General features: G+C 28.3%; 1 protein-coding gene and 1 long non-coding RNA gene across 2 annotated transcripts in view; both read right to left on the reverse strand.

Annotated features, from left to right (window-relative positions):
* Positions 1-945: 945 nt before the first annotated feature.
* Positions 946-13,747, reverse strand: LOC107452049 (uncharacterized). Its single transcript, XM_016068330.4, has 6 exons — positions 13,550-13,747; positions 11,538-11,688; positions 8,157-8,172; positions 5,112-5,225; positions 4,712-4,793; positions 946-1,215 (listed from the first exon to the last, which is right to left on the reverse strand). Exons 2-6 carry the CDS (start codon positions 11,679-11,681, stop codon positions 1,128-1,130), a joined length of 444 nt encoding a protein of 147 aa, XP_015923816.1. The 5' UTR covers positions 11,682-11,688; positions 13,550-13,747; the 3' UTR covers positions 946-1,127.
* A 4,843-nt stretch (positions 13,748-18,590) lies between these two features.
* LOC107452043 (uncharacterized) overlaps positions 18,591-26,633 on the reverse strand; it is a 12,731-nt gene continuing 4,688 nt past the window's right edge. The window contains exon 3 of the long non-coding RNA XR_006226284.2: positions 18,591-18,719. This is a non-coding gene — a long non-coding RNA (uncharacterized lncRNA). The remainder of the gene's footprint in view (positions 18,720-26,633) is intronic.

Genomic DNA, 26,633 nt, shown 5'->3' on the forward strand with positions numbered 1-26,633 from the left:
GCAATAATAGCAAATTATTATAAAAGCTATGTTAAAAAAAACATTTCACCAATATATAAAACTACTTCTTACTATACATAATATATAAAAATCTAAAGATGGTGTTGCAATTTTCCATTGTTGTCCATGCATTTTTATTGGTGGATCCATTATGGTTATATCATGTGGTAGGATCCACTTTTTCCTCATTCATTTAAATATTGTTATGGTTGTCATCAGCATAAAAGTCATAAAGTTATTGTTTCTTTATAAATATTTTTGTATCCCTAATTTAAAGATATTTTCCTGTACTGCTATTATTATGCTTTAAATTCTAGAGTTTAAAACTAAGAGAATGAATGTAATTCTGCAGTACATTTTAAAGGAGGTGGTCTAATCTTATTAACCGTTTTATAATTATTATTTTTGTGCAAATAGCATTAGTATACTATTATGAATTACAGTAAAAGAGATCTGTTAAACGATTTAGAACTTAACGATCAGCTTCATGCAAAATGAAATGAAATCTGAAGCAGTATTTCATAGATCCGCCTATTTGGTAAGCGTAAATATTAAACTACAGTTGGGAACTCATCAAATTTGTTTGAATAATATAAATGTTATTTTAAAAAATGATTACTTAGAAAAATTACTTCTGTTCACCAATAGATTTCAATAAAAATAATAATATTTGGACGTGGGGAGTGGAGGCACAAGCGTGAGCAAACAGAATTCTTTTTAGTACATATATGTTAAGTGAATAATTTTAACTTTAGTAGAAAAACTGTTTTCTGCTAAGAAATAATTATTATAATTATTGCAAAACAATGATCAGGGTTGGTGAGCCTTAAGTATTTTAAATGAAGCAAAAGTAACAAATATGTTTTATATAGCTTGCTTATTTTATCTATATTCATTCCATTAAAAAACATATATAAATTTTACAACTGGATAACTTAACCACTCTTGTATGGTTGAGAAATTTTATTTCATCAAAATAAGAAATCCAGAGGATTACTAGAAATATAATTTATAAATTTAGTGAAAAACATAACAGATTGAAAGTGCAATCAAGTAAAATGGTAGAAACTCATATTTTAAAGATCACATATTTTTTCAAAATTAAGTGAAGTTAGAAAACAAAAACATTATGTGACGTCATTAAGCACTTTTATCTTTTTGTTAAGAGCTGTCATCTTCACCGTTTGCATAGTTTCATTTGCTCTTTTCAGTAATCTAAAAATAAAAAGATATTTCTTTGTGAGACAATACAATTATTTAATTCTATATTCATTAGAGAAATGATAAATTCCCAAATAATTATAGCAGTAAAATTTACGTAACATTTGCTTCTAAATGATTTTGACAAATTACTACATTTAATAACTTCATTTACATTTGGTTCAATAGACTTTATTAATATTTGTTATATACTTAAGTATTGGCAAAATTTTAAAAGCATGGTTACTTAGCTTAATTTCAATTACGCTTTTATAAATATTGTGGAGAAAACCGTAGTGGCTCCCAATGAGGCGATCTAGGTTCGATTCGAGCAATAGCTAGTCAATTCTAATTCCTCACCCGGCTTGCACCGACCACAATGCTGACGTAAATTATCCTAAGTGGTAGTCGCATCATGGGTTAGAGTCCCCTTGCCGTAAGGCTAACCGTGGAAGCATTTTGTGGCTTTTCTCTCCATGTAACGCAAATGTGGGTTAGTTCCATCAAAAAGTCCTCCGCAAAGGCAAATTTCCCCCAATACTTGATCCACGAGTTCCCTTGTCTTCTGGAATGGGTTCAAAATTGCAGGGCTATGGAGTTGAAATTAGTAGCCGTAAACCCTCAAGTGGGTTGGCTGTTCAACAATGGTTATATAAAAAAAAACTATTGTGGAGAGGTAGGTTTTAAGGTTCAAGGAACTCTGTTTAATGTCAAAATACAACTGTAATTAATTTAATTTTGAGACTGCATTTTTATTTCTTGATAACTATTTAACCATTTTCAACTAACAGAATCAGAATAAAAAGTTATATAGCTTATTTTCCAAAATATTTTTATTATTAATAGATGACACAAAAATAATTAATGAAGATCTGACAAAAACTAAAAACATCAACTTTTTAGCTCATGCGTAACTACTGGAAATATATATTGCAGTATGCACATATTTTGAAATCTAAAGGTCTGGTTTCAAGGGACAAGCGCCTTATCTGGGCGTCAGCGAAAAAATTACGTACGCCCAAAAAAATACTTTTTTGTTAGCTCAGCGTGAGCAGTCGGTCCAACGCAGATGTTATCTCTCATTGCACATGCGTTAATAACGTAAACAAATATTTATTTTGAATTTGTATTGATTTTGTTATTGTGGACCAGTGTTTTAGAGAATAAATAATGACTTTGTTCAAGAAAAAACATATTATAGCCGAGCTAAATGAAGAGTGCTATGTTTAATGAAGAAGCTATGTTTAATGTGAAAATCAAAATCTTGGCTGGTTTCAATGTGCTATTGGATGTTGTCCGCCATTACTTCTGTGGTTAACGTCACGTTGTAATGCAGCTAAGTTGGACGGCAATTGTAGTTCAAGATGAGCGTTCGATGACGTATACTATCAAACTCACAAATGGACCAATCAGAGGTTAGCGCTGATTTCCAGCTGACGGTGTCCTGTCCTAAGAAACCAGGCCATAAGGAAATAATGACTTGAAATGAAGGTTACAACATTGTAATTGATATTTTTCAATAATTTCTATTGAGATATGAAGATAGTGAAATTAGTAAACTGGTACAGTTTACATTTAGGGTAAAAGTCACTGTGTATACAGTACAAAATTATATTAAAAATTGTAGTTTCTCTTTAAACCCCAAGAGTTTTTATGTAGTTAATAATTTTCTGTGCTGCTGGGGCCAAGTTCATAAAAGTACAACAGCTTGCTTGTACATAATTTTATGCTAATCTATATTTTATTTAGGACAAATTAAAAGTTCATCTACTTATTTCAGAGCAGATTCTCATCTATCAGGGTTCCCACTCAATTACAGAAAAAAAATTCCCTGACTTTTCCAGGTATACCAGGTAAATTTCAATAAAAATTGAGACCATATTTTCATCAGGAAACTTCTTTTATTTGTCATTAGGAGTGTATTATGAAGGGGAATTCTTTTATTATGTGAAATATTAGATTTTCGGTGTAAAATGATATTAAATGAGGAAAGGAACATTTCTGTTTGACTAAAATGAGAACCTCTAACAACAAATAATTGTAATAGATATTAGAATTATTTAACTCTAATCACAATAACTGATTACTGTTACTGACAATTTTAAGACTGGTTACTTTCCAGGTATGATATAGGAATATTNTCTAAGGAAATAATGACTTGAAATGAAGGTTACAACATTGTAATTGATACTTTTCAATAATTTCTATTGAGATATGAAGATAGTGAAATTAGTAAACTGGTACAGTTTACATTTAGGGTAAAAGTCACTGTGTATACAGTACAAAATTATATTAAAAATTGTAGTTTCTCTTTAAACCCCAAGAGTTTTTATGTAGTTAATAATTTTCTGTGCTGCTGGGGCCAAGTTCATAAAAGTACAACAGCTTGCTTGTACATAATTTTATGCTAATCTATATTTTATTTAGGACAAATTAAAAGTTCATCTACTTATTTCTCATCTATCAGGGTTCCCACTCAATTTCGGAAAAAAAATTCCCTGACTTTTCCAAGTATACCAGGTAAATTTCAATAAAAATTGAGACCATATTTTCATCAGGAAACTTCTTTTATTTGTCATTAGGAAATATTGTCATTAGGAGTGTATTATCAACAGGAATTCTTTTATTATGTGAAATATTAGATTTTCTGTGTAAAATGATATTAAATGAGGAAAGGAACATTTCTGTTCGACTAAAATGAGAACCTCTAACAACAAATAATTGTAATAGATATTAGAATTATTTAACTCGAATCACAATAACTGATTACTGTTACTGACAATTTTAAGACTGGTTACTTTCCAGGTATGATACAAGAATATTCCAGGTTTTTGTAAAAAAATTGCATCTTTCCATGATTTTCGGGGTTAAAATAAAACACCCTGACAATTCCAAGTTTTCCCTGACCCGTGGGAACCCTGTCTATTGAAAGGTGTCATTCAGACCAATGGCCCTATAAACTACTTGAGAACTTTAAAAAGGGAAATACTTGGACTATCCCTAGTATAACCCTGATTTAGACTTTTCAGACTACTATTTATTTGGCCTACCTCCATGAGTAGTGTTTTCCTACACTAGAAAAAACACAACAAACTATATTTCACAGGTTAAGAAGCCTGGTGCTATTTTTATTTTAAAAAATAGGGATTTTTTGGTCGCAATAAATCTTTAGAAAGATATTGTTTCTTTTAAAGCAATTCAATAATAGGATTTGTAAAAATATAATAAATTTTCATTTATTTATTTCTGTAAAATTTTATTAAAAGTAAATTTTTAACACCTTCGCCAAAATTACAATACACAGTATNTTTCTTTTAAAGCAATTCAATAATAGGATTTGTAAAAATATAATAAATTTTCATTTATTTATTTCTGTAAAATTTAATTATAAGTATATGTTTAACACCTTTGCCAAAATCACAATACACAGTACTTTTTTTTTTTAAAGAAATATAAGTTAACTGTTAATAGTGTCTTAAAGAGATTAAAAATACAAATAGTGATTGATTACTTTTCTTGTTCTTCAATATCATTCTTCAAAGCAATAATTTTTCTTTTGATCATACGATTATCTTTAATGGTTTGGAGGGCCTCTGGAAAGAGATATGATGATGAAGTTAGTACATTATATTTAGATATAGAAGAAAATTGTACCATTAAACAAATCATTAACTTTAAAATATGTTTTTGAAAAATGCATTATATGCAAGAGCATATCCTATATAATATGCTTACACAGAATTTAAGATATATATACATATATTCAATAAGTTGAAATAATTTTGAAACAAATAGCATTTTTACAAGTTAAGAAAAAAGTTCCTATTAGTTATAAAAAAAAATATTATGCGTAAAATGTAAAATAAACAATATAATACTACTAAAGGGTAGTGGAAAAATCATTTCAATACCAGTCTCGGAATCTTGAGCCAAAAGTTGTGCTTCAATTACTTTATTCTCTAATGCATTAAGTAGTAGTTCAATTTCATTTGATTCTTGACAACAGATATCAATGTTCTTTTTACCTAAATTTACAAAATGCCATGAGAAAAATTATAATTTTTTAGACACTCAAAACTTATTAAGAATTGTTTAAATTATTATTATTAATTTAAACAATCTTAATTTAGCATACTACAATAATTTATTACAGTCAGAAACAGGCATGTAACGAATATTCGGCCACTATTTGGTATTCAGCCCATTCTCTGAATATTTGGTTCGCCGAATGTTCGTCCAAGCATTATTTGGAAACGTATTTTTTGACAAAGGTTTTTTGAAGAGTTTTAATAGATTAAATAAAAAATAATCTAAAACAGTATTTTTATTATACATTATCTGATAGAGGTTTTACACCTATTTGTTAAGTTTTAAAATTCATGTGCTTGCAAATTTATGTTCTAGAAGACAAACGGAAAAGCAAAATTTCAAGAAATGAAGCTAGATTATTTTATACTGAACCACATGTTTTGTACTGCTGATTTTTTCAATTATATTTAGGCGTACATATATAACATATTATATTCAACACCTTTGTTTTAAAAATTGAGAATGCTTTTTTTTTTATTTGGTTTTATTATACACTGGCATTTTAATGGAACATTTTATGCTATATTTTATTCTTTTATTGTTACTTTTTTTCTATACAGAAACAAAAAAGCTGTGATTTTCAAGGTTTAAGTTATATTTTAAAGAATAAGAATCTTTTTCACCGTTTCTCTTTATTTTAATTTTCTATAATTAGTGATTTTATTATGACACAACATTTTTTAAAGAGGGTTTGTAATGAACATTATTCTCTTATTATCACTTTTTTCTAAAACCCTGACAATGTTAAAAAGTTCCATTGAGATGTTTAGCATTAAATTTTCTTTTAAAAAATTAAGATTGAATTTTGGTTTGGTTTCAATCTAACTTTATTTAAAAAAAAAAAACTTTTGATTTTTATCAACATTTTTATTTTTGACGTATTTACAATTAAAAGGGTTCCTATTAGACTTAATTATTTTTCTTCACTTTTTCTTGAAAATGCAGTATAATTGGAAAACTGAGATGTTCAGGTTCAAAATTTTCTTTCGAAAATTAAGATTGATATTTATTTTTTCTGTTTTACTTTTGAATATAATCTTTTGATTTTGTGGCATTTTTATTATAGCGCAGTATTTTTTAAAAGCGTTTCTGATAACACATTTTATGTATGCTTTTTTGAAGAAATATTGCTTTTAACTTTCAAGTTTTGTCTTAAGAATAATTTCTTGTTTTTTTTTTTGCTATTTCTCTTTTTCTTTTTAACTTAACAATTTTTTTTAACAGCTATTTGTTAGTTTTTATTCAGCTTAAATATTTCTAATAAATAACTATTATATTTCCCCCCCCTTTATCCTCCAACAATAATACAGCTAAGTTTATATTAATTTTCAATAATGAGAAAACTATTTAGATATAAAAAAAGAATATTTATTAATTATTATTTTTTTTTTAATTTTGCTATTTTGGCCGTCAAATACCAGGTATTTAGCAGATTTTTCTTGGCTGAATATTCGGCCAAATTACTATTCATTACATACCTAGTCAAAAATATAAACTTAATACTTCTAGATCTAGGCTGAAATATTTTTTATGTAATTTTATATTTTATGAGCTTTAAAAACAATAAACATATTGTTAGTTAATAGAAAGTTTATTATTTATTGAATACTAATTTTTGTTATTGTAATAGNATGACAAAACTTATTTAGATATAAAAAAAGAATATTTATTAATTATTATTATTATTATTTTTCTTTTTTTAATTTTGCTATTTTGGCCGTCAAATACCAGGTATTTAGCTGATTTTTCTTGGCCGAATATTCGGCCAAATTACTATTCATTACATACCTAGTCAAAAATATAAACTTAATACTTTAATATTTCTAGATCTAGGCTGAAATATTTGTATGTAATTTTATATTTTATGAGCTTTAAAAACAATAAACATATTGTTAGTTAGTAGAAAGTTTATTAATTATTGAATACTAATTTTTGTTTGAAGAACCAACAATTTTATAATTGTATATTTTTTTGTAGCACTAGTCTCATAAACAAAATAAAAAATGCCCTTTCTTAATAGTACATGTCTAGAAGATTTTATGATTTATTATTCTTTTTGTCAGAGGCAAGAGAGAGAGCAGAATTATATAGTTTTCTCAAATTGACAAATAATATTTGCTTAACAATTTCATTTACATAATTTGTTTTTTGAAAATGTGTACTAAAAAGAGAAATAATCACAATAATTGTTTAATTGACTTCCAACCTGTTAACAATTAAAATTGTAAATTTATTTTAATTGTAATTTTAAACATAATTACAGCAAATCAAACATTTAGCATTTCTATCTTAAAATTGATGTATCAATTTTGCAGTTAATGATGATCATCTTGAATGTTGCTGTTCATGATAATCCCCTTGTTATTTTGTAGTTGATGTTAATTTAAGAAGAGAAGTTTGTTTAAATTTTTTATAAGACATTTCTTGAAAGAGAACTTTAAAAAAAAATTATTATGAATGTTAATTAAAAAAATAAACTATTAAGGATTATTGCTGTTTTTAGAAAAAATGCATTCTAAAGGGGCCAATGTAATGCATCTTGTGCCATTTTTGCATTCCTTTTTACTAGAATTTCAGAAAATAAGCACTATATGTATTAAAAATATGAACTAGTTAAAATAATCATCACAGAAAAATGTTTTTACACAAATATAAGTGGTAAAAATGTAAGGGAATAAAATTTTAAAAAAAGAAGTTGTTTTTCCAATGTTCACTGTTGGGTTATATTAAGCAAAATAAATTATTTGTGTCCTAACTTGTGTCAAGATTTTGTAAAAATTACTATGTATCACACACAAACACAATTTTAAGAAAAATCAAATATACTAATGCTATGAGCAATTTTGAAAACATTTCCAATTACTTACCAGCTATGAGTCTTCTCTGAAAAAAGAAAAAAAAAAGATTTTAATAACCAATAACAATGCAAAGAATTCAACAATAAACCTAGTCTAACAAATTAGTCTTAAAAAACTAACTAATGTAAGAAAAAGAAAGCATATTTAAAAGAAAAAATAAACATAAGAAAAATAATTAAATTAATTCAGTTGATTGAATGTGCAGTGCAATGATACAAGAGTTATATGTAGCTATGTTGTGTCAAATTTAGGGTAAAGCAAAACCTGATATAATATTAACGTAATCAATTGGAAATTATATCTAACATAAAAAGAAACAGTCAAGGAATGCATAGAATCATTTTAAAAAAGTCCCGAGGTGAAACAAATTAATCAAATCAAATCTGATATCATGTAAGAATATATAAATATATTGATAAAAAGTGAACCTACATTTCCTTTAGAGACAAAGAAAATTTATTTATATATTTGGCTTTTACAAGCACAGAGTTACCTATTTTACAATATATTTTTAATTTAGAGAATTATTATTTATAAGAAGAGAGAAAATAAATTTATTTATTCGTAAATTAGATTTTGTTTTTAAATTTTATAAAAATAACGTTCTCTTTTAAAAAATATTAACAAATTATCAATTTTTCTCCTAACATGAGAATCGCCAAATTTATTACCAGTAGAAATTTTATACACATTATTTTATTTTATAACCGTTGTTCCACAGCCGATCCAATTTTTTCGGGTTTACAACTACTATTGTTCAACTCCATAGTCTTGTAACTTTGCACCCTACCCTGTCAAGAAGACAAGAGAACTCCTGAATCAAGAATGAATTGGGAGAAATTTGCCTTCTAGAAGGACTTTTTGATGGAACTAACCTGCATTTACATCACATGAGAGGAAAACCTCCCACAGTTAGCCTGATGATAAGGGTACTCTAACCCATGGTCTGTCTACCACTAAGGATATTTTACATCAGCATTGTGTTCAGTACAATCAGGATGCAGAATTCACATCGATCAGCCATTGCTGGGATTCAAACCCGGTCACCTCATTGGAAGACAGGCGCTCGATCACCTAGGCCATCACAGCTCTATATATATTATTGTCATTTTCATGAAAAGAAATAATGCTACGAAGATGCCCTTAATCAGTGTTAGCGTTTGATACCCTAAAAGTTTTTAGAAGGGCGGCCCGCCCCGCTTGCCCATTGATCCCTATAAATGCACCCTCCTTGCCTTTTTGCAAAAATAAGCCAACCGTCACCTTAAAAACACTGCCTTTTTATTTTATTTTTTCAAGAAAAGGTTGTTTTCTTAACCACCTGTTTCAATGAAAAGTTCACTTCTGATTTATTTAGTGATTGATAATTATTTAACTTTAATTTGATTTCTTCATTTTAGCAAGATTTTCTTTATGTTGTCAAGCTATAAAGTTAAAACTTGCATGATATTTGGGCCCAGAGATATTCACATCTTATATTTAAGGGGGAATAGTAATGATTTTTTTAGAGGTTTTAAATTTTACCATTATTTATTTATTTTTTTAAAAAAAATAAATACCTTTTACTTAAAAATGAACCTTGAAATGTTTATTTTCTCATAATTTTTAGTTCATAAACACAGAGATTGTCTTTTAGCTTGCTTTTAATTATCACTAAAAAGCTTTAAATTTTTCTGTTACCTTGAGAATGAGGAAGAATCGTTTTTTGAAATATACACATAAAATAAGACGGTAATCTAAAAATTGTGGATTGAATTCAGTTATTACATAATATTACATATTTTGAAAAATTTTAATGGTGGTGAGTGCCCTTTAAAAACTCAAAGTCCATTTTTCTACGAGGAAGCACCCTGCCTATTTTTATTTGTAGGGAGAACTCTGCTTGATATATAATAGATAATGAAATACTAAAGCTTACATTAAATAATTTTTTAATAATATATAAGTTTAAATTATAAGCTGCTAATGTAATAATATATTCCTTTGAAAAGTTTCCTTAATCTCATGTGTAATTTATAAAGTTTTATGATAAATTAATCCAATAATTAATCCTTTTACCTATAATTTGAAAAGCAAATTTTCAATAGCATGACAGAACAATATGAATCATGTAGCAAAAGTAAAGACTCAAATTGGTGAATCTTAATACAGTCTTGATCATCCATATACATATAGTAAATCTTATGACTATAAATTTTTATATACAGCATGGAACAGCAATAACACAATTTACACTAATTTGTTAATGTTGCAGTATTTATAAGAAAAGGTATAATTTCTATTTCTGATATAAAAGCTATTTATTTCTTGATTTTAAAGTATTATATTACTAAATGTGGCTAAAAATTCAACAATATTGATTTTTTTTCTGATATAATAAATCCTGGCACGACATTTGAACTACATAAACTAACTAGGAGGATGAGGTAGGGCACACCATAAAGAATGTGTATAACATAGCAACCCATGACCAAAAAGCTGCTAGATTCTCCTTCCTATTATGAACCAGCTGTTTACACACAGTTGAGTCGACACTCTTACATCTTCTTAACAAATTAGAAGACTCAAAATTAAGATCAGGGTGCATAGCCAAATTTTTCAACAAAAAATAAGCACCTTTAAAGTACTTTTCAAGCATTCAAGAAATATTTTTGAGCACTATATACATTAGGAAAATGCAAAATAATTTTCAAAGACTTTACATGATCATGAGAAAATAACTTGTTTCTGACAAAGAACTCCTTTCTTGATTATATTAGCCACCATAAAAAATTAGAGATTTTCGGTTTGATTTCAGAGAGTGGATAAGGAAGCCTGAAATTGAAGTTGGCTTGCAAAATGGAGCAGAGTTGCAGATGAGAGTGCAAGAATCTCACCGAACCCAACTCAGTAGACGCACATGCGGACTTGTAAATATTTCATCAAGCACATAACATGATTGACGCTTTTGTACGCTAAGGACCGACGGCACGCCGAGATCGATTGTGGTTGAATGAATTGTAAAAATGTTGAATAGGGCAATGTGAAAATTACACTTCTGTATAGTACAAAGCAAAAATCGACATGGTAACGAAGAAAAAAAATCATTTTCGAAAAGTGGAAATTAAGCACTTTTTAAAAACATCCAATGAAAAAAGCACCTTTAAGGGCTTTTAAAAAACGAAAATAAGCCCCTTTAAGAACTTTATAAAAATGCTATGCACCATGACAATGATATTCTGCGACAATCTCGGATGTCAAAAATGACAATTTAGATTATGGGTAACTAAGTAATTGCCAATCCTTATAATGTACTTTACCTTTCTTTCAAGCTTATACCTGAATTTCACAGATATCGATCCATAATTTTTTTCTTTCAAAAATAAAAAATTCCTGCTGCTACATACATACCTGCATAGAAAGTAAAAGACGTTCATATTCATCAGTGTAAGCCTTCAAGGCAGCTTTCATAAGAGCTATCTTCTCTTCATCCTCACTCAGAATCAAAACAGGATGAAAATTGTCATTTCTTTCATGATTTCTTTCAATGTCCATGTTTCTTCTGCAATAAAAATAGTATTACCAAAATTTCTTAAGAAATCTTAATTATTATTACAAAAGTGGCATTGAAATAAAAAGTGGACAGGTTTATATACTTTATAAATCATTATATCACTATATTTTACCATTTTTAAAAGCATTTTTCCATTTCATTCTATAATACATTTTTCAATAGAATCCTGATTCTGCCAACTGCAATCACATCAGTGCCACTGTCCAGATTTTGCACTTGCAATGAAAAGCCTAAATAGTTGCCCAGGAAGGAAGATATGATTGATCAGTTTAGGCCAAAACCCAGCATTGCAAGGTGCAAAATTAAAAGGACAAAAAAAAAAAGCAATTGTGATCACTTTATTACGATCACTGGTTACCCATAGGTCAAATGCTTTATTATTTTTTTTTCTGGTTTGACTCCGATAAAAGCCACAACATTTCAAATTGTGGGTTGCTAAAACTATCTCAATGGATGTTTGTCGTCGGATTGGTTTTCATACCCTGCCTATGTACGTGTTTCAGGACGTCACAAAATACTTTTTTCTTCTTCAGTATTCAAATTTATTTTGAAATCACCGTCAAGACAGTAATTATAAGTTATAAAAATACTTTATAAAAAGAATATAAAAATACTTTAAATCATTATTATGTAAATACATTACTGCTGGTGAAAATAAAAAGAAAGAAAGAATTCTAAAGAAATTATCAAACAGCAGCAGTCCTCATAGCAAAGCATGCAATGACGATGCATGTGCATTGTTTACTATTACACTTGAACACAGTTAAAAAGTGTGATGACATCCAAAATCCACTCCATGAAACCCAAACCATGACCCATTTGCCAATTGGGAAAAGTTTGCACAGAATAGACAAAATCTAAAAGTAAAACGTGGCCATAGTGTAGATTGCAAAATTTCTTACACCTTGGCAATTGCATTTGAGAAATAGTTATTTATAAGGAAAAATAACTCTCCCCTTAGAGTTTGCTTCATTCAGTGATTGCTTTTTTTTTTCTTTTTAATACTTTATATGCGACTATCTGATAATTGCCCAAACTTGGCAATTATTATTTTAGTACAGTGTCCAACTCAGATAACCTTTATTTATGCAAAAAGAAACTGACAATTTCATAAAAATACATTCGCAATTTTTTATAATACATAGATAATGTTTAACATTCTAAAGATTAATAATTTCCAAAATAAATATCTAACTTAAGAGCTGTAACGCAACTATTTTATTTAGCTTTAAAATTGTAATTTAAAGAAATGAGTGAGCAGCATATAAATGACAACCGTATCGTGATCTGTTGCGCCAACTACAATCGCCAAGTTGTCAAACAGATTTTAAACTTGCAAATTTAAAAAAAAAAAAAAAAAAACATGTAGATGTTGCCCCAGGGTGGTTATGACTTTCGAGCTGGTCCCTTTCTGTGATGTTTCTTTTTTTCTTTTTTTTTCAGTTTCTCGCGAGCCGCTGCTCGGAAGTTTCGCAGACTTGGCGATTATTCTGCCACAGATCAGGATACAGAAATCTCCCCCAAGTTAGGTCCGCGTGTTCGATATGACTGAATGAAAATTTCATAATATGAATAATTTAAAAATCGTTTCTGACTTTGAAGACATTTCTCTTTTTCAGTTGATTGACACACCATAGTTCCAAACTTTTATGTAGGATTTTTTTGACACTTTTTAATTTTACCTATAAACTATCATATTACACTTATTTTTCATTATATTACAGCTATTTTCCTCAGACTCTATCTAAATATGAAAGAAAGTTTTAAGTATTTATTTTTATAATTAGAATCCATCAAATTTCATTAGAAGAAAAAAAAAAGAACAAAATTAAATGTCAGGAAATCATACAATGCAGTTAAAAGTAGTTATTTTCAAGTTCACGACATTGAATACAATTTTTTCACAGCAGCCAACCAGTAGTAAACTAGCATCTAACTAGTAGTAAAATAAAGTTAATAAAGCTTGAAAATAATTACTGCTTAAACCAAAGCAAAGAGTTAGTTTTATAAAAAAAATTTAGTATGTATAGATTTTAGGGTTTTGTTTATTGAGAAATATTAAAGATTGTTGCCAAAAACGGAATTTAAATTTCATCATTAATGCTTATTTCTGTAATGTCAAAGTACCTAGGTATCTAATTAAAAAAGATTAGTCTTAGCAGTCGGTTTACTAATGCATAAACCCTACAAATCGTTGTCGCTGCGGGACTTGGGAGAGTCGCGTCGCGTCAGAGGCCAGCTGAATTTGATAAATCAGTCGAACAGTCATTGCGTTATACTGTTATTTTAATTAGCACTATTTATCATATTTATATTTATAGGAAGGAAAACTTATTTACTCTCTTCTATTCTGCCGTCCCTAATAAATCATAATTTGCCCCATTGATAAGAATAAAGATGGTTCGAAAGTTCTCAATCAGTGGCCCCCATCAGGGGGGAAGGTGGGCGCACGATGCGCCCACTTAAAGCTTGGGGGGCAGGGATTTTTACACTAAATAAAGCGAATAGTTTGGGAGTAATTTTCTTTCTTTTAAGAACATAAATAAAAGAAGCATCGCCATGCATCATAGAATCAAGATGTGATTGTGAAAAATAATTTTCTTCTGTTTGATGTCTTTTTTTTTGTCATACATTAAAAAAAAGTTACTCTTATCTATATATGTGCGGGTGTATTTCGGTTTATATACGTATCGTAAGTTGCGTTTGCTCAATAAGGGATTTAAAAAATATCCCTTTTTTCTGAACCAAACGTCATTACCGAAGCTGCCTTCTCAAACTTCTTTTATTCTTAATAGTTTCTAGAGTATTGACAACTGAATGTCCGAGTTAAGGAGCTTGAAACTTCTGCCTCAAGTTAGATTTTTCTTAAAATTCCAACTTAGTTACTCAATTTTAAGTATCCTTGATTATGACAAATTGTTTTATAATTCTCTTCAGTCACTTTGTTTAATACTCGAACCCATTATGTTTCTATCGGTATTCGAACCTGCTATTAACTGTTGTTTTCAAAAATTAGTCTTCTGATACATACTCGAACCTGCAATTAGTTTAGTTATCAAAGCTAGTCTCTAATTCATCAATCGTACCAATTAACAACATTATTATTCCAGCACTCGAATCTTTTATCAATTGATCACTTTTCAAATGCAGTCTCTTTTGATCAATAATCGAAACTACTATCTATAAGTAATTCAACCTGCTGTAGGGGCCTCCTTGGCGGAGCGGTATCGCCGGTCCAAACGCTCTGTTAAGCGTGGAGGTAGCGGGTTCGAATCCCGCCGTAACCCTGGATGTATTCTTTGTGATGTCTTTCTCTGAATTGTTCTATCTGTATTTTCTACTTGACAATGACTTATAAGCCTATATATTGAGCACACAAGTCAGCAAATGTATGTAATCTCAATAAAATAAAATAAGTCAACCTGCTGTACTTCGCTCAATTTTCAAAACGAATCTTGTTTAATCATGATTTAAACCCAATATCTTTCTATCTCGCTATAATTCAAATACTGGCGGGAGTCCGTTCAAACAGAAGATAGGTAAGTATCTGGGACACACTGGCAGCGAACAACGATAAAAAAGGTTGATGAAGTGATAGTTCTTTTAGTATAATTCAAAAGCTATTAATTATATCAGAATCAAATATCAATTGCGAGTTTAAATACAGTCCATTTTGAATACTGATCAAAAGGGAATAGATTCGAGAACCGATTGCGAGTTTATATATAAACTCGCAACCTATCAACTCAAACCTATAGGTTTGAGTACTGATTAAATGAATTAGAAAACCAATGATAGTGTTTGCGAATACTAGTCATCAGATAGCGATTGTGAGAACAGATAAAAAGGAGGTTGTGCTTAAAATAGTGCCAGTATTCTATTTTATTCTGTTCTCAAACCTGTTATCATTATTCATTCGAGCTCGAACTCACAAACGTTGTTTGTACTATAGTTATTATATTAATCTATTATCGTTTGAACTCTTTATCGAAGCTCGCTATCTGTATATAGGGAATTGAAACACTCTAGGCTTTGCTTAATGCATACTCTTTATCGTTAGGTAAGGTCCATTATATTGCATTCGATTCGCAGACTTAATTGGTCAGTATTTTTAATTCAATACTTGAACTTGCTACTTTTCTCTCGGACTTGTCACGAACTCTTTTGACTAATACTTGAACCGTACGTATCAGCAGGGCTAAAGAGAATAGAAGGACTGGATTGGAAGGATTTCCTTTGAAGAAACTCTTGCCGCGCCAACCCTCCGATTTTCTCTAGTGACGTCACTTTGGCGCAAAGCTCGCACTTTTACTTCAAGTACAGAGCGTTCGGCCTTACTAGCTCTAACTAAAATTGGGGCATTTCTTTTTGCGACATATTCTAAGACATTTGTTATTTTCAATAATGACTTTCCTCAGTTTTTACAGTGAATTTACAAAAATTTAAAACTATTAACGAAATGCCAGTTTGCGCGATTTCAACTTGCAAAAATTTTGATAGTAAAACAAAAGGAAAAAACATAATTTTCCGCGTGTTCCTTAAAGTAAATGAACAACTATGTAAAGAATAGATTCCGAAATGACACAGTTAATATAAAACAGCAATACGTTTTTTCTATCGTTAAGAACTTTTATAAAAATTCATTATCTAAATAGAAACAGCCTCGTTACTTCAAAAAGAAAGGCAGGTGAAAAAAATTAAAAAATGGATAAAGTCAAAGAAAATTAAAATGTAAATAAAAAGTATAAATAAAATATATAGTATATAGTTGAAATTCTCCTAATTTCATAACATATTTTTTAATGTAGTTATTCTAAATATTTATGATTTTTTTTAAAAATTATATTCTCTTCAATTTAAATATCTATAAATTATATCATCGTAAATTTAAATGTCTATAAACAATTGTAAAATTTCTAATGTCATTATGAACCTAAATTATTATTTTGTTTCAGTAATTAGCGTTTAAGGTTGATGTTTCCTAATGATTAAGTATGAACAAATTGCTATTAACGACATATTTTAAAATCAGGGATTCTAAATTTAACTCAACTTATTGTTATAAAAGAATATGTAGACAAAAAAGTGTCGATATATGCTTTTATTTTTCTTAACTGACGTTAAAACTGAACTATTTAAAATCAAGTCTTTATAGTGTCATTTTCGCCAACTAGTAAAATATTTTTATAAGTTTAAAATGGTATTTTTTTAATATAATTAAAAAAAAATTTAATTTTTTTGAATCTTAAATTTTTTTGAACTATGTTTACGAACGGAAATATATGTTAATCACGTAAACTTATTTTTACAAAAAGAAAGATGCAAAGTTATAATATTTTTGCTTGCGATCTCCGAGATCTGTAGACACAGTGACGTCATGAGGAGGGAAATCGTAGCTTCAACTCTAAGAGCGGAGTGAACTAGCCCTTCTATTCTCTTTAGCCCTGACGTATCAGTACCTATTTTATATATATACAACCTGTTATAGTTCGGTGAGTTAGTATAACCGTGTTGTATCCGATCAGTATTGTCCTCCACTGTTATTCAAGCAGTTTTTTAACCTGCTCACATTTGCTAAATACGTGTAACCTATTATTTATATATTTGTCTGATACTAATACTTTTAATTATTTTCTGACGCTTTGTTTTCGGTACTGGATTTTACTATATCTGATCAATAATCGAAACTCCTATTTCTTTAAATTTACGAATACGGGTTACTTAAATGTTAGATGCTTCTATAATATGATAATTGCTTAAGCCAAGTCAATTTTGGTAACACGGTGGGATTGGGTTGCTTTGGCTAGTACCGTGAGTTACACTTCGGTAAGGTGACGTGTGCTGCATATTAAAATAAATGAGATAGTGGTGAAAAACATTTTCTTGTAAATAAATCGAGTTGTTTTAAGCATACAGAATTTTGTAAGAAAAAAAAATTATTTACTTAATTTTTTTCTCTCTAAAAAATTGTTTTTCTTTTCAACAGAAAATAACCTGACTAAAAAGCTCCTGATTACCCTACGAGAAACCCCTATCTCCTGTTATTGTCCTCTCTAATTGAAAATATTACATTTATTTTCTGAAAGAAAATTCAGTCAGCGATTACTTGTGTTTTTTACCGTTACCTTTGAACTTTATTTCATAGATATTTTTTCATTTTAATTATAGCTCTCATTATTAGTTTCCTAAGACTATATGTCTGTCTCTTAAGCTGCCACCTCTATTTTAGAGAAGGTATTTTACTCCCAAAAGCTGACCTTTTTACAAATTTCTTTTTTGAATTAAATTTTACACTAAAATTTGACTTATCTAAACATGTCTGTCTCCACCAATTATTTTTTCCTCAGTTCGAAAGTTTTTCCTTGTTAAAAGTTGTAAAAATGACACACACACGAAATAATCTTTTAATTACATCACTGCCTTAGCCCTATTCGCAATTCATACATGAATATAAAATCACTTATATGAAGTATACTTTACAATATTATTAGTAATACAAAGGTTTAGCCTAAATATCAGGGTTATCGTTGAATCTGGTCTTTTCAATCATGTTACAGCATATTTTTTTTTATCGTATTTCAAATATACAAAGTATTAAGACTGTAAAAAAATTCTCTAAAAATATATTTCGTAGGATGTATTTCTACATGGTTCGAAATTCACTTTATCTTCTACATTTCTTGTTTCGTCCAAGAATCTTTCAACTCATATCTTTTTGTTATTATAGGCGTTGAGGTAGGTCGGTACTTTATTTACTAGAGCTTCACAATGGGCATTCGTCTGGCAAACATCACTGAGGATGATTCGAAGACATACACTATCGTAATTTTGATCCATTGCAGAGGGGATGGCTCCCCTGCTTTGTTAGTCCGATGACCTGCGCTCGAAGTCGAGCACTTAACGGTAGAACTTCATCACGACGAGGATGGTATAAACGTTGAGGCACCACAGTCTTCCAAATAGTTCTGCTACTTATCGATTTTAACAATCACTTCTACGGATCTATTTTTTCTAAGATCCTGTAATAAAAAATACACTATTTTACCTATTTATAATAGAGTCCCTGGACAAATTATCAGACTTACTATAAGATTCTATGTAAAATCTTAATTATCAGTATATACTATAAAGCTTTATTGTTTTTACGCAGCTTGCACCTATTTACGTTCGTGTATCAATGAGTTAAAAATAAATACAAATAGGAAATATATAAAAAAATCTCCTGTATATATGAATATAAAAGTATTTTACACTCGTGCAATTATTAAAACACTGCAATGCGTCTAATAATTTGGTCTAAATATTATGATATGCTAGTATAATACCGGATATAATAAATATTTATGTAATCTATAGTCTAATTTGTCCAATCGTCGAAATTATATTACCTATCGTCTAACTTAACCAATTGATACACGAACGTAAACAAGTGCAAACCGGTTTCAGTGGCGTAAAAACAATAAAGCTTTTTATTCACATCAATAGAGATCTACATTTGAAACCGAAGTAAACTAGTTTGCGAATTTTTATCAATCCTTCTTTACTTTAACGCATGAAAAAATTATAAGTTACTTTTTCTTTTGTTTCATATGCGTTACTTTTAGATGTTTGATTTTCTTATGCGTTACTTTTAAGTGTTGAATAATCTTATGCGTTATTTTGAATTTTCTTATATTGAGCGGGTTTTCTTACAAAGTGCATTAAAATTAATGTTGCGCGTTATAATGCTGACTTTTATTTGCAGCGTGACTTCCACGCGTTTACATTTTTTCCGCGTTACTTTTACTTGTTACAGGCATTTTTTACGCCTACTTTTTTTGTTGTTGCTTTTGTTTTCCTTCTTAATTACATTTTACTTTTCCCTTTTTTCTTCTTACACGTTACGTTTTATTTAACGCATAATTAGGTTTTACGCCTTACTTTTCTTTAAGCTTTGCATTTTCGTGTTTTTGACCGTTACTATTTAATGTGTTACGTTTATTTATTATTTTTTAAGTTATATACTTTTACTTCACTTTTCTATACGTTACATTTATTTCTTCGTAGGTTACTTTTGCGCATTTATTTCTCATAGTTTCGTAACTCTTAAACGTTATTACAAGACTTTTTTTTGCGTGTTATTAAATTTTGCGACTTCCTTTCTGCGTTAGATTTCCTCTGGTTACTTTTACTTTTCTAATGCTTTACTTATACTTTTACGCGTTAATTTAAATGTCATTGCATTTTATGCGTTGCATTTACGCTTTAAATGCTACATTCTTTACTTTAATCTAGAATTTCCTTTACATTTTACGAGTTACTTTTAATTATGCGTTTACTTTATTACGCGTAATTTATGCTCATCCTCTGCAATTTGTATGCGATACAAATTTTACTCTCTTCATAATGAAATTAATTTTATGATTTTACTTTTTGTGTGCTTTACTTTTACGCGTTTATGCTGCGTTATTATATTTTGCACTTTTTTTGATTAAGCAGTGCCTTACTTTTACTTTTATTATGCAGTTTTACCTTTCTTAAGCGTTTTCTACGCTTTACTTTTACTTTCTTTTATGCTTTTTTTTGGTGTCTAATTTATCATGCGTTGCTTTTACTTCTTACTTTTCGTTACGCTTTAAGATGGGCATTTCTTATTTTATAAATTTATTTTAATGTGTTATTTCAACGCGCTTCTCTTATGCACAGATTTTAAGCATTCATTTTCATGCCTTACTTTCCCCATTATATGAATTTTATTTTTTGTGTTTCTTTTCATTATGCGTTTCTTTAACACTTTGACTTTTATAAATTTATTTATGCATTTTATTTTTTGTGTTTCTTTTCATTATGCGTTGCTTTTACACTTTGACTTTTATAAGTTTCTTTATGCTGCGTTATTATATTTACACTTTTTTTGATTAAGCGGTTCTTTTCATATGCCTTACTTTTAATTTTATTATGCAGTTTTACCTTTCTTAAGCGTTTTCTACGCTTTACTTTTACTTTCTTTTATGCTTTTTTTGGTGTTTAATTTATTATGCGTTGCTTTAACTTCTTACTTTTCGTTACGCTTTAGGCTGCGCATTTCTTATTTTATACATTTATTTTAATGTGTTATTTCTATGCGTTTCTCTTAAGCATTAATTTTTAGCTTTTATTTTCATGCCTTACTTCCCCCGTTATATGCATTTTATTTTTGTGTTTCTTTTCATTATATGTTTCTTATACACTTTGACTTTCTTACGCGTTTTTAAAAGCTTTTTTAAGCCTTACATTTAGGCGTTTCTAAACTTTATATTTTACTAGTTACTCTTTATATTTGCGCTTTAAATTGTCTTGCGTGTCTCTTATTTTTACATATTACTTTTATGCGTTATGATATTTTACGACTTATTTTTTTAATATGTTACATTTGCACGTTTATTTTTCTTTTATGTTACTTTTAAAATTGGACCGTTATTATATTTTAAGCCTTTTTTTTATGTATTACTTTCTTTCACTTGTTTTCGTTTCTAATGCATTGCATGCACTTACGCGTAGCTTTTTTTAACTACGCTATCCTTTACTGTTATTTTTAGTTTTTTTTGTTCATGCCCTATATTTATGCTTCTTTTCTTAAGCATTACTTTTTCTCGTTTAATTTTTTGTACATGATTCTTACCCATTGTTTTTTTTTTTTACTTAATTTACTCACTATCTGCTTTATATTTTATTTTTTGATTAAGCGGTGCTTTTCGTATGCCTTACTTTTAATATTATTATGCAGTTTTACCTTTCCTAAATGTTTTCTACGCTTTACTTTTTCTTTCTTTTATGCTTTTTTTTATGTTTAATTTATTATTCGTTGCTTTTACTTCTAACCTTTCGTTACGCTTTAAGATGGGCATTTCTTATTTTATACATTTATTTTAATGTGTTATTTCTACGCGATTCTCTTATGCCTTATTCATTATTAGCGTTCATTTTCATGCCTTACTTCCCTCGTTATATGCATTTTATTTTTTGTGTTACTTTTTATTATGCGTTGCTCTAACACTTTGACTTTCTTACGCTTTCTTTAAAAACTTTTTCAAGCCTTACATTTTGGCGTTCCTAAACTTAATATTTTACTAGCTACTCTTTATATTTGCGCTTTAAATTGTCTTGCGTGTCTCCTATTTTTACATATTACACTTATGAGTATAATATTTTACGACTCAATTTTTTAATACATTACATTTACACGTTTATTTTTCTTATACGTTACTTTTAAATTTAAGCGTTATTATATTTTATTTCTTTTTTTTCTTTATGTATTACTTTCTTTTACTTGTTTTCGTTTATAATGCATTACATGCACTTCCGCGAAGCTTTTTTTAACTACGCTTTCATTTACTGCTATTTTTTGGTTCTTTTTTCTTAATGCCCTATATTTACGCTTCTTTTCTTAAAATTAAACGTAAAAAAGTAATGCTTTTTTACATTATTCCCACCCACTAAATTGTTTTTTTTTTTTTTACTTAATTTACACACTATCTGCTTTATATTTTATTTTTTGATTAAGCGGTGCTCTTCGGATGCCTTACTTTTAATTTTATTATGCAGTTTTACCTTTCTTAAAGGTTTTCTGCGCTTTACTTTTACTTTCTTTTATCCTTTTTTTTGGTGTCTAATTTATTATGCGTTGCTTTTACTTCTTACTTCTTTTTACGCTTTAGGATGCGCATTTCTTATTTTATACATTTATTTTAATGTGTTATTTCTACGCGTTTCTCTTATGCATTAATTTCAAGCGTTCATTTTCATGCCTTACTTCCCCCGTTATATGCATTTTATTTTTTGCGATTCTTTCAATTATGCGTTGCTTTTACACTTTGAATTTTATAAGTCTATTTATGCTGCGATATTATATTTTACACTCTTTTTGATTAAGCGGTGCTTTTCGGATGCCTTACTTTTAATTTTATTATGCAGTTTTACCTTTCTAAAGCGTTTTCTACGCTTTATTCTTACTTTCTTTTACGCTTATTTTGGTGTTTAATTTATTATGCGTTGCTTTTACTTCTTACTTTTTGTTACGCTTTAGGATGCGCATTTCTTATTTTATACATTTATTTCAATGTGTTATTTATACGCGTTTCTCTTATGCATTAATTTTAAGCGTTTATTTTCATGCCTTACTTCCCATGTTATATGCATTTTATTTTTTGTGTTACTTTTTATTATTCGTTGTTTTTACACTTTGACTTTCTTACGCTTTCTTTAAAAACTTTTTTAAGCCTTTCATTTAGGCGTTCCTAAACTTAATATTTTGCTAGTTACTTTTTATATCTGCGCTTTAAATTGTCTTGCTTGTCTCCTATTTTTACATATTACTTTTATGAGTATGATATTTTACGACTCATTTTTTTAATACGTTACATTTACACGTTTATTTTTCTTCTACGTTACTTTTAAATTTAAGCGTTATTATATTTTACTTCTTTTTTTCCTTTATGTATTACTTTCTTTTACTTGTTTTTGTTTATAATGCATTACATGCTCTTACGCCTAGCTTTTTTTAATTACGCTTTCATTTACTGTTATTTTTAGGTTTTTTTTTCTTAATGCCCTATATTTACGCTTCTTTTCTTAAAATTAAACGTGAAAAGGTAATGCTTTTTTACATTATTCTTACCCACTAAATTGTTTTTTTTTTTTTTTTTACTTAATTTACACACTATCTGCTTTATATTTTATTTTTTGATTTAGTGGTGATTTTCGTATGCCTCACTTTTAATATTATTACGCAGTTTTACCTTTCTTAAGTGATTTCTACGCTTTACTTTTACTTTCTTTTATCCTTTTTTTTGGTGTCTAATTTATTATGCGTTGCTTTTACTTCTTACTTTTTGTTACGCTTTAGGATGCGCATTTCTTATTTTATACATTTATTTTAATGTGTTATTTCTACGCGTTTCTCTTATGCATTAATTTTAAGCGTTCATTTTCATACCTTACTTCCCCCGTTATATGCATTTTATTTTTTGTGTTACTTTTTATTATGCGTTGCTTTAACACTTTGACTTTCTTTAAAAACTTTTTCAAACCTTACATTTTGGCGTTCCTAAACTTAATATTTTACTAGCTACTCTTTATATTTGCGCTTTAAATTGTCTTGCGTGTCTCCTATTTTTACACATTACTTTTATGAGTATAATATTTTACGACTCAATTTTTTAATACGTTACATTTACACGTTTATTTTTCTTATACGTTACTTTTAAATTTAAGCGTTATTATACTTTATTTCTTTTTTTTCTTTATGTATTACTTTCTTTTACTTGTTTTCGTTTATAATGTATTACATGCACTTCCGCGAAGCTTTTTTTAACAACGCTTTCATTTACTGCTATTTTTAGGCTCTTTTTTCTTAATGCCCTATTTTTACGCTTCTTTTCTTAAAATTAAACGTGAAAAAGTAATGCTTTTTTACATTATTCCCACCCACTAAATAGTTTTTTTTTTTCTTACTTAATTTACACACTATCTGCTTTATATTTTATTTTTTGATTAAGCGGTTCTTTTCATATGCCTTACTTTTAATTTTATTATGCAGTTTTACCTTTCTTAAGCGTTTTTTACGCTTTACTTTTACTTTCTTTAATGCTTTTTTTGGTGTTTAATTTATTATGCGTTGCTTTTACTTCTTACTTTTCGTTACGCTTTAGGATGCGCATTTCTTATTTTATACATTTATTTTAATGTGTTATTTCTACGCGTTTCTCTTATGCATTATTTTTAAGCGTTCATTTTCATGCGTTACTTCCCATGTTATATGCATTTTATTTTTTGTGTTACTTTTTATTATTCGTTGCTTTTACACTTTGACTTTCTTACGCTTTCTTTAAAAACTTTTTTAAGCCTTTCATTTAGGCGTTCCTAAACTTTATATTTTACTAGGTACTCTTTATATTTGCGCTTTAAATTGTCGTGCGTGTCTCCTATTTTTACATATTACTTTTATGAGTATGATATTTTACGACTCATTTTTTTAATACGTTATATTTACACGTTTATTTTTCTTCTACGTTACTTTTAAATTTAAGCGTTATTATATTTTACTTCTTTTTTTCCTTTATGTATTACTTTCTTTTACTTGTTTTCGTTTATAATGCATTACATGCACTAACGCGTAGCTTTCTTTAATTACGCTTTCATTTACTGTTATTTTTAGGTTTTTTTTTCTTAATGCCCTATATTTACGCTTCTTTTCCTAAAATTAAACGTGAAAGTAATGTTTTTTTACATTATTCTTACCCACTAAATTGTTTTTTTTTAAAACTTAATTTACACACTATCTGCTTTATATTTTATTTTTTGATTTAGTGGTGATTTTCGTATGCTTCACTTTTAATATTATTACGCAGTTTTACCTTTCTTAAGTGATTTCTACGCTTTACTTTCTTTTATCCTTTTTTTTTGGTGTCTAATTTATTATGCGTTGCTTTTACTTCTCACTTTTTTCTATGCTTTAGGAAGCGCATTTCTTATTTTATACATTTATTTTAATGTATTATTTCTACGCGTTTCTCTTATGCATTAATTTTAAGCGTTCATTTTCATGCCTTACTTTGCCCGTTATGTGCATTTTATTTTTTGTGTTTCTTTTCATTATGCGTTTCTTATGCACTTTGACTTTCTTACACTTTCTTTAAAAACTTTTTTAAGCCTTACTTTTAGGCGTTTCTAAACTTTATATTTTACTAGGTACTCTTTATATTTGCGCTTTAAATTGTCGTGCGTGTCTCTTATTTTTACATAATACTTTTATGCGTTATGATATTTTATGACTTATTTTTTTAATATGATACATTTGCACATTTATTTTTCTTTTACGTTACTTTTAAAATTGGAGCGTTATTATATTTTAAGCCGTTTTTTTCTTTAGGTATTACTTACCTTCACTTGTTTTTGTTTCTAATGCATTACATGTATTTACGCGTAGCTTTTTTTAACTACGCTTTCCTTTACTGTTATTTTTAGGAATTTTTTCTTCATGCCCTATATTTACGCTTCTTTTCTTAAGCATTACTTTTTCTCGTTTAATTTTTTGTACATTATTCTTACCCACTAAATTGTTTTTCTTTTTACTTAATTTACACACTATCTGCTTTATATTTTATTTTTTGATTCATCGGTGCATTTCGTATGTCTTACTTTTAATATTATTATGCAGTTTTACCTTTAAGTGTTTTCTACGCTTTACTTTTACTTTCTTTTATGCTTTTTTTTGGTGTCTAATTTATTATGCATTGCTTTTACTTCTTACTTTTTGTTTCGCTTTAGGATGCCCATTTCTTATTTTACACATTTATTTTAATGTGTTATTTCTACGCTTTTCTCTTATCCATTAATTTTAAGCGTTCATTTTCATGCCTTACTTCCCCCGTTATATGCATTTTATTTTTTGTAGTACTTTTTATTATGCGTTGCTTTTACACTTTGACTTTCTTACGCTTTCCTTAAAAAGTTTTTTAAGCCTTACATTTAGGCGATCCTAAACTTAATATTTTACTAGTTACTCTTTATATTTGCGCTTAAATTGTCTTGCGTGTCTCTTATTTTTCCATATGACTTTTATGCATTATGATATTTTACGACTCATTTTTTTTAATACGTTACATTTACACGTTTATTTTTCTTATACGTTGCTTTTAAATTTAAGCGTTATTATATTTTACGCCTTTTTTTTGTCTTACTTTCTTTTACTTGTTTTCGTTTATAATGCATTACATGCACTTACGCATAGCTATTTTTTAACTACGCTTTCATTTACTATTATTTTTATGTTTTTTTTCTTCTTAATGCCCTATATTTAAGCTTCTTTTCTTAAGAATTACTTTCTCACGTCTAATTTTTTTTACATTATTCTTACCCACCAATTTTTTTTTTTTTTTTTTTTTTTTTTTTTTTTTTTTTTTTTTTTTTTTTTT

The sequence above is a fragment of the Parasteatoda tepidariorum genome, chromosome 2 (assembly GCF_043381705.1).
Source record: "Parasteatoda tepidariorum isolate YZ-2023 chromosome 2, CAS_Ptep_4.0, whole genome shotgun sequence".
NCBI classification, from domain to species: domain Eukaryota; kingdom Metazoa; phylum Arthropoda; class Arachnida; order Araneae; family Theridiidae; genus Parasteatoda; species Parasteatoda tepidariorum.

What these genes read in the sequence shown, in the direction of transcription:
- LOC107452049 (XM_016068330.4), bottom strand. Translation starts at nt 11,681, where the DNA reads ATGGACATTGAAAGAAATCATGAAAGAAATGACAATTTTCATCCTGTT. An exon ending in GGCTCAAGATTCCGAGACTG is followed by an intron (nt 4,794 to 5,111) that starts GTATTGAAATGA and finishes ATCTCTTTCCAG; the next exon opens with AGGCCCTCCAAACCATTAAA. An exon ending in GATATTGAAGAACAAGAAAA is followed by an intron (nt 1,216 to 4,711) that starts GTAATCAATCAC and finishes TTTTATTTTTAG; the next exon opens with ATTACTGAAAAGAGCAAATG.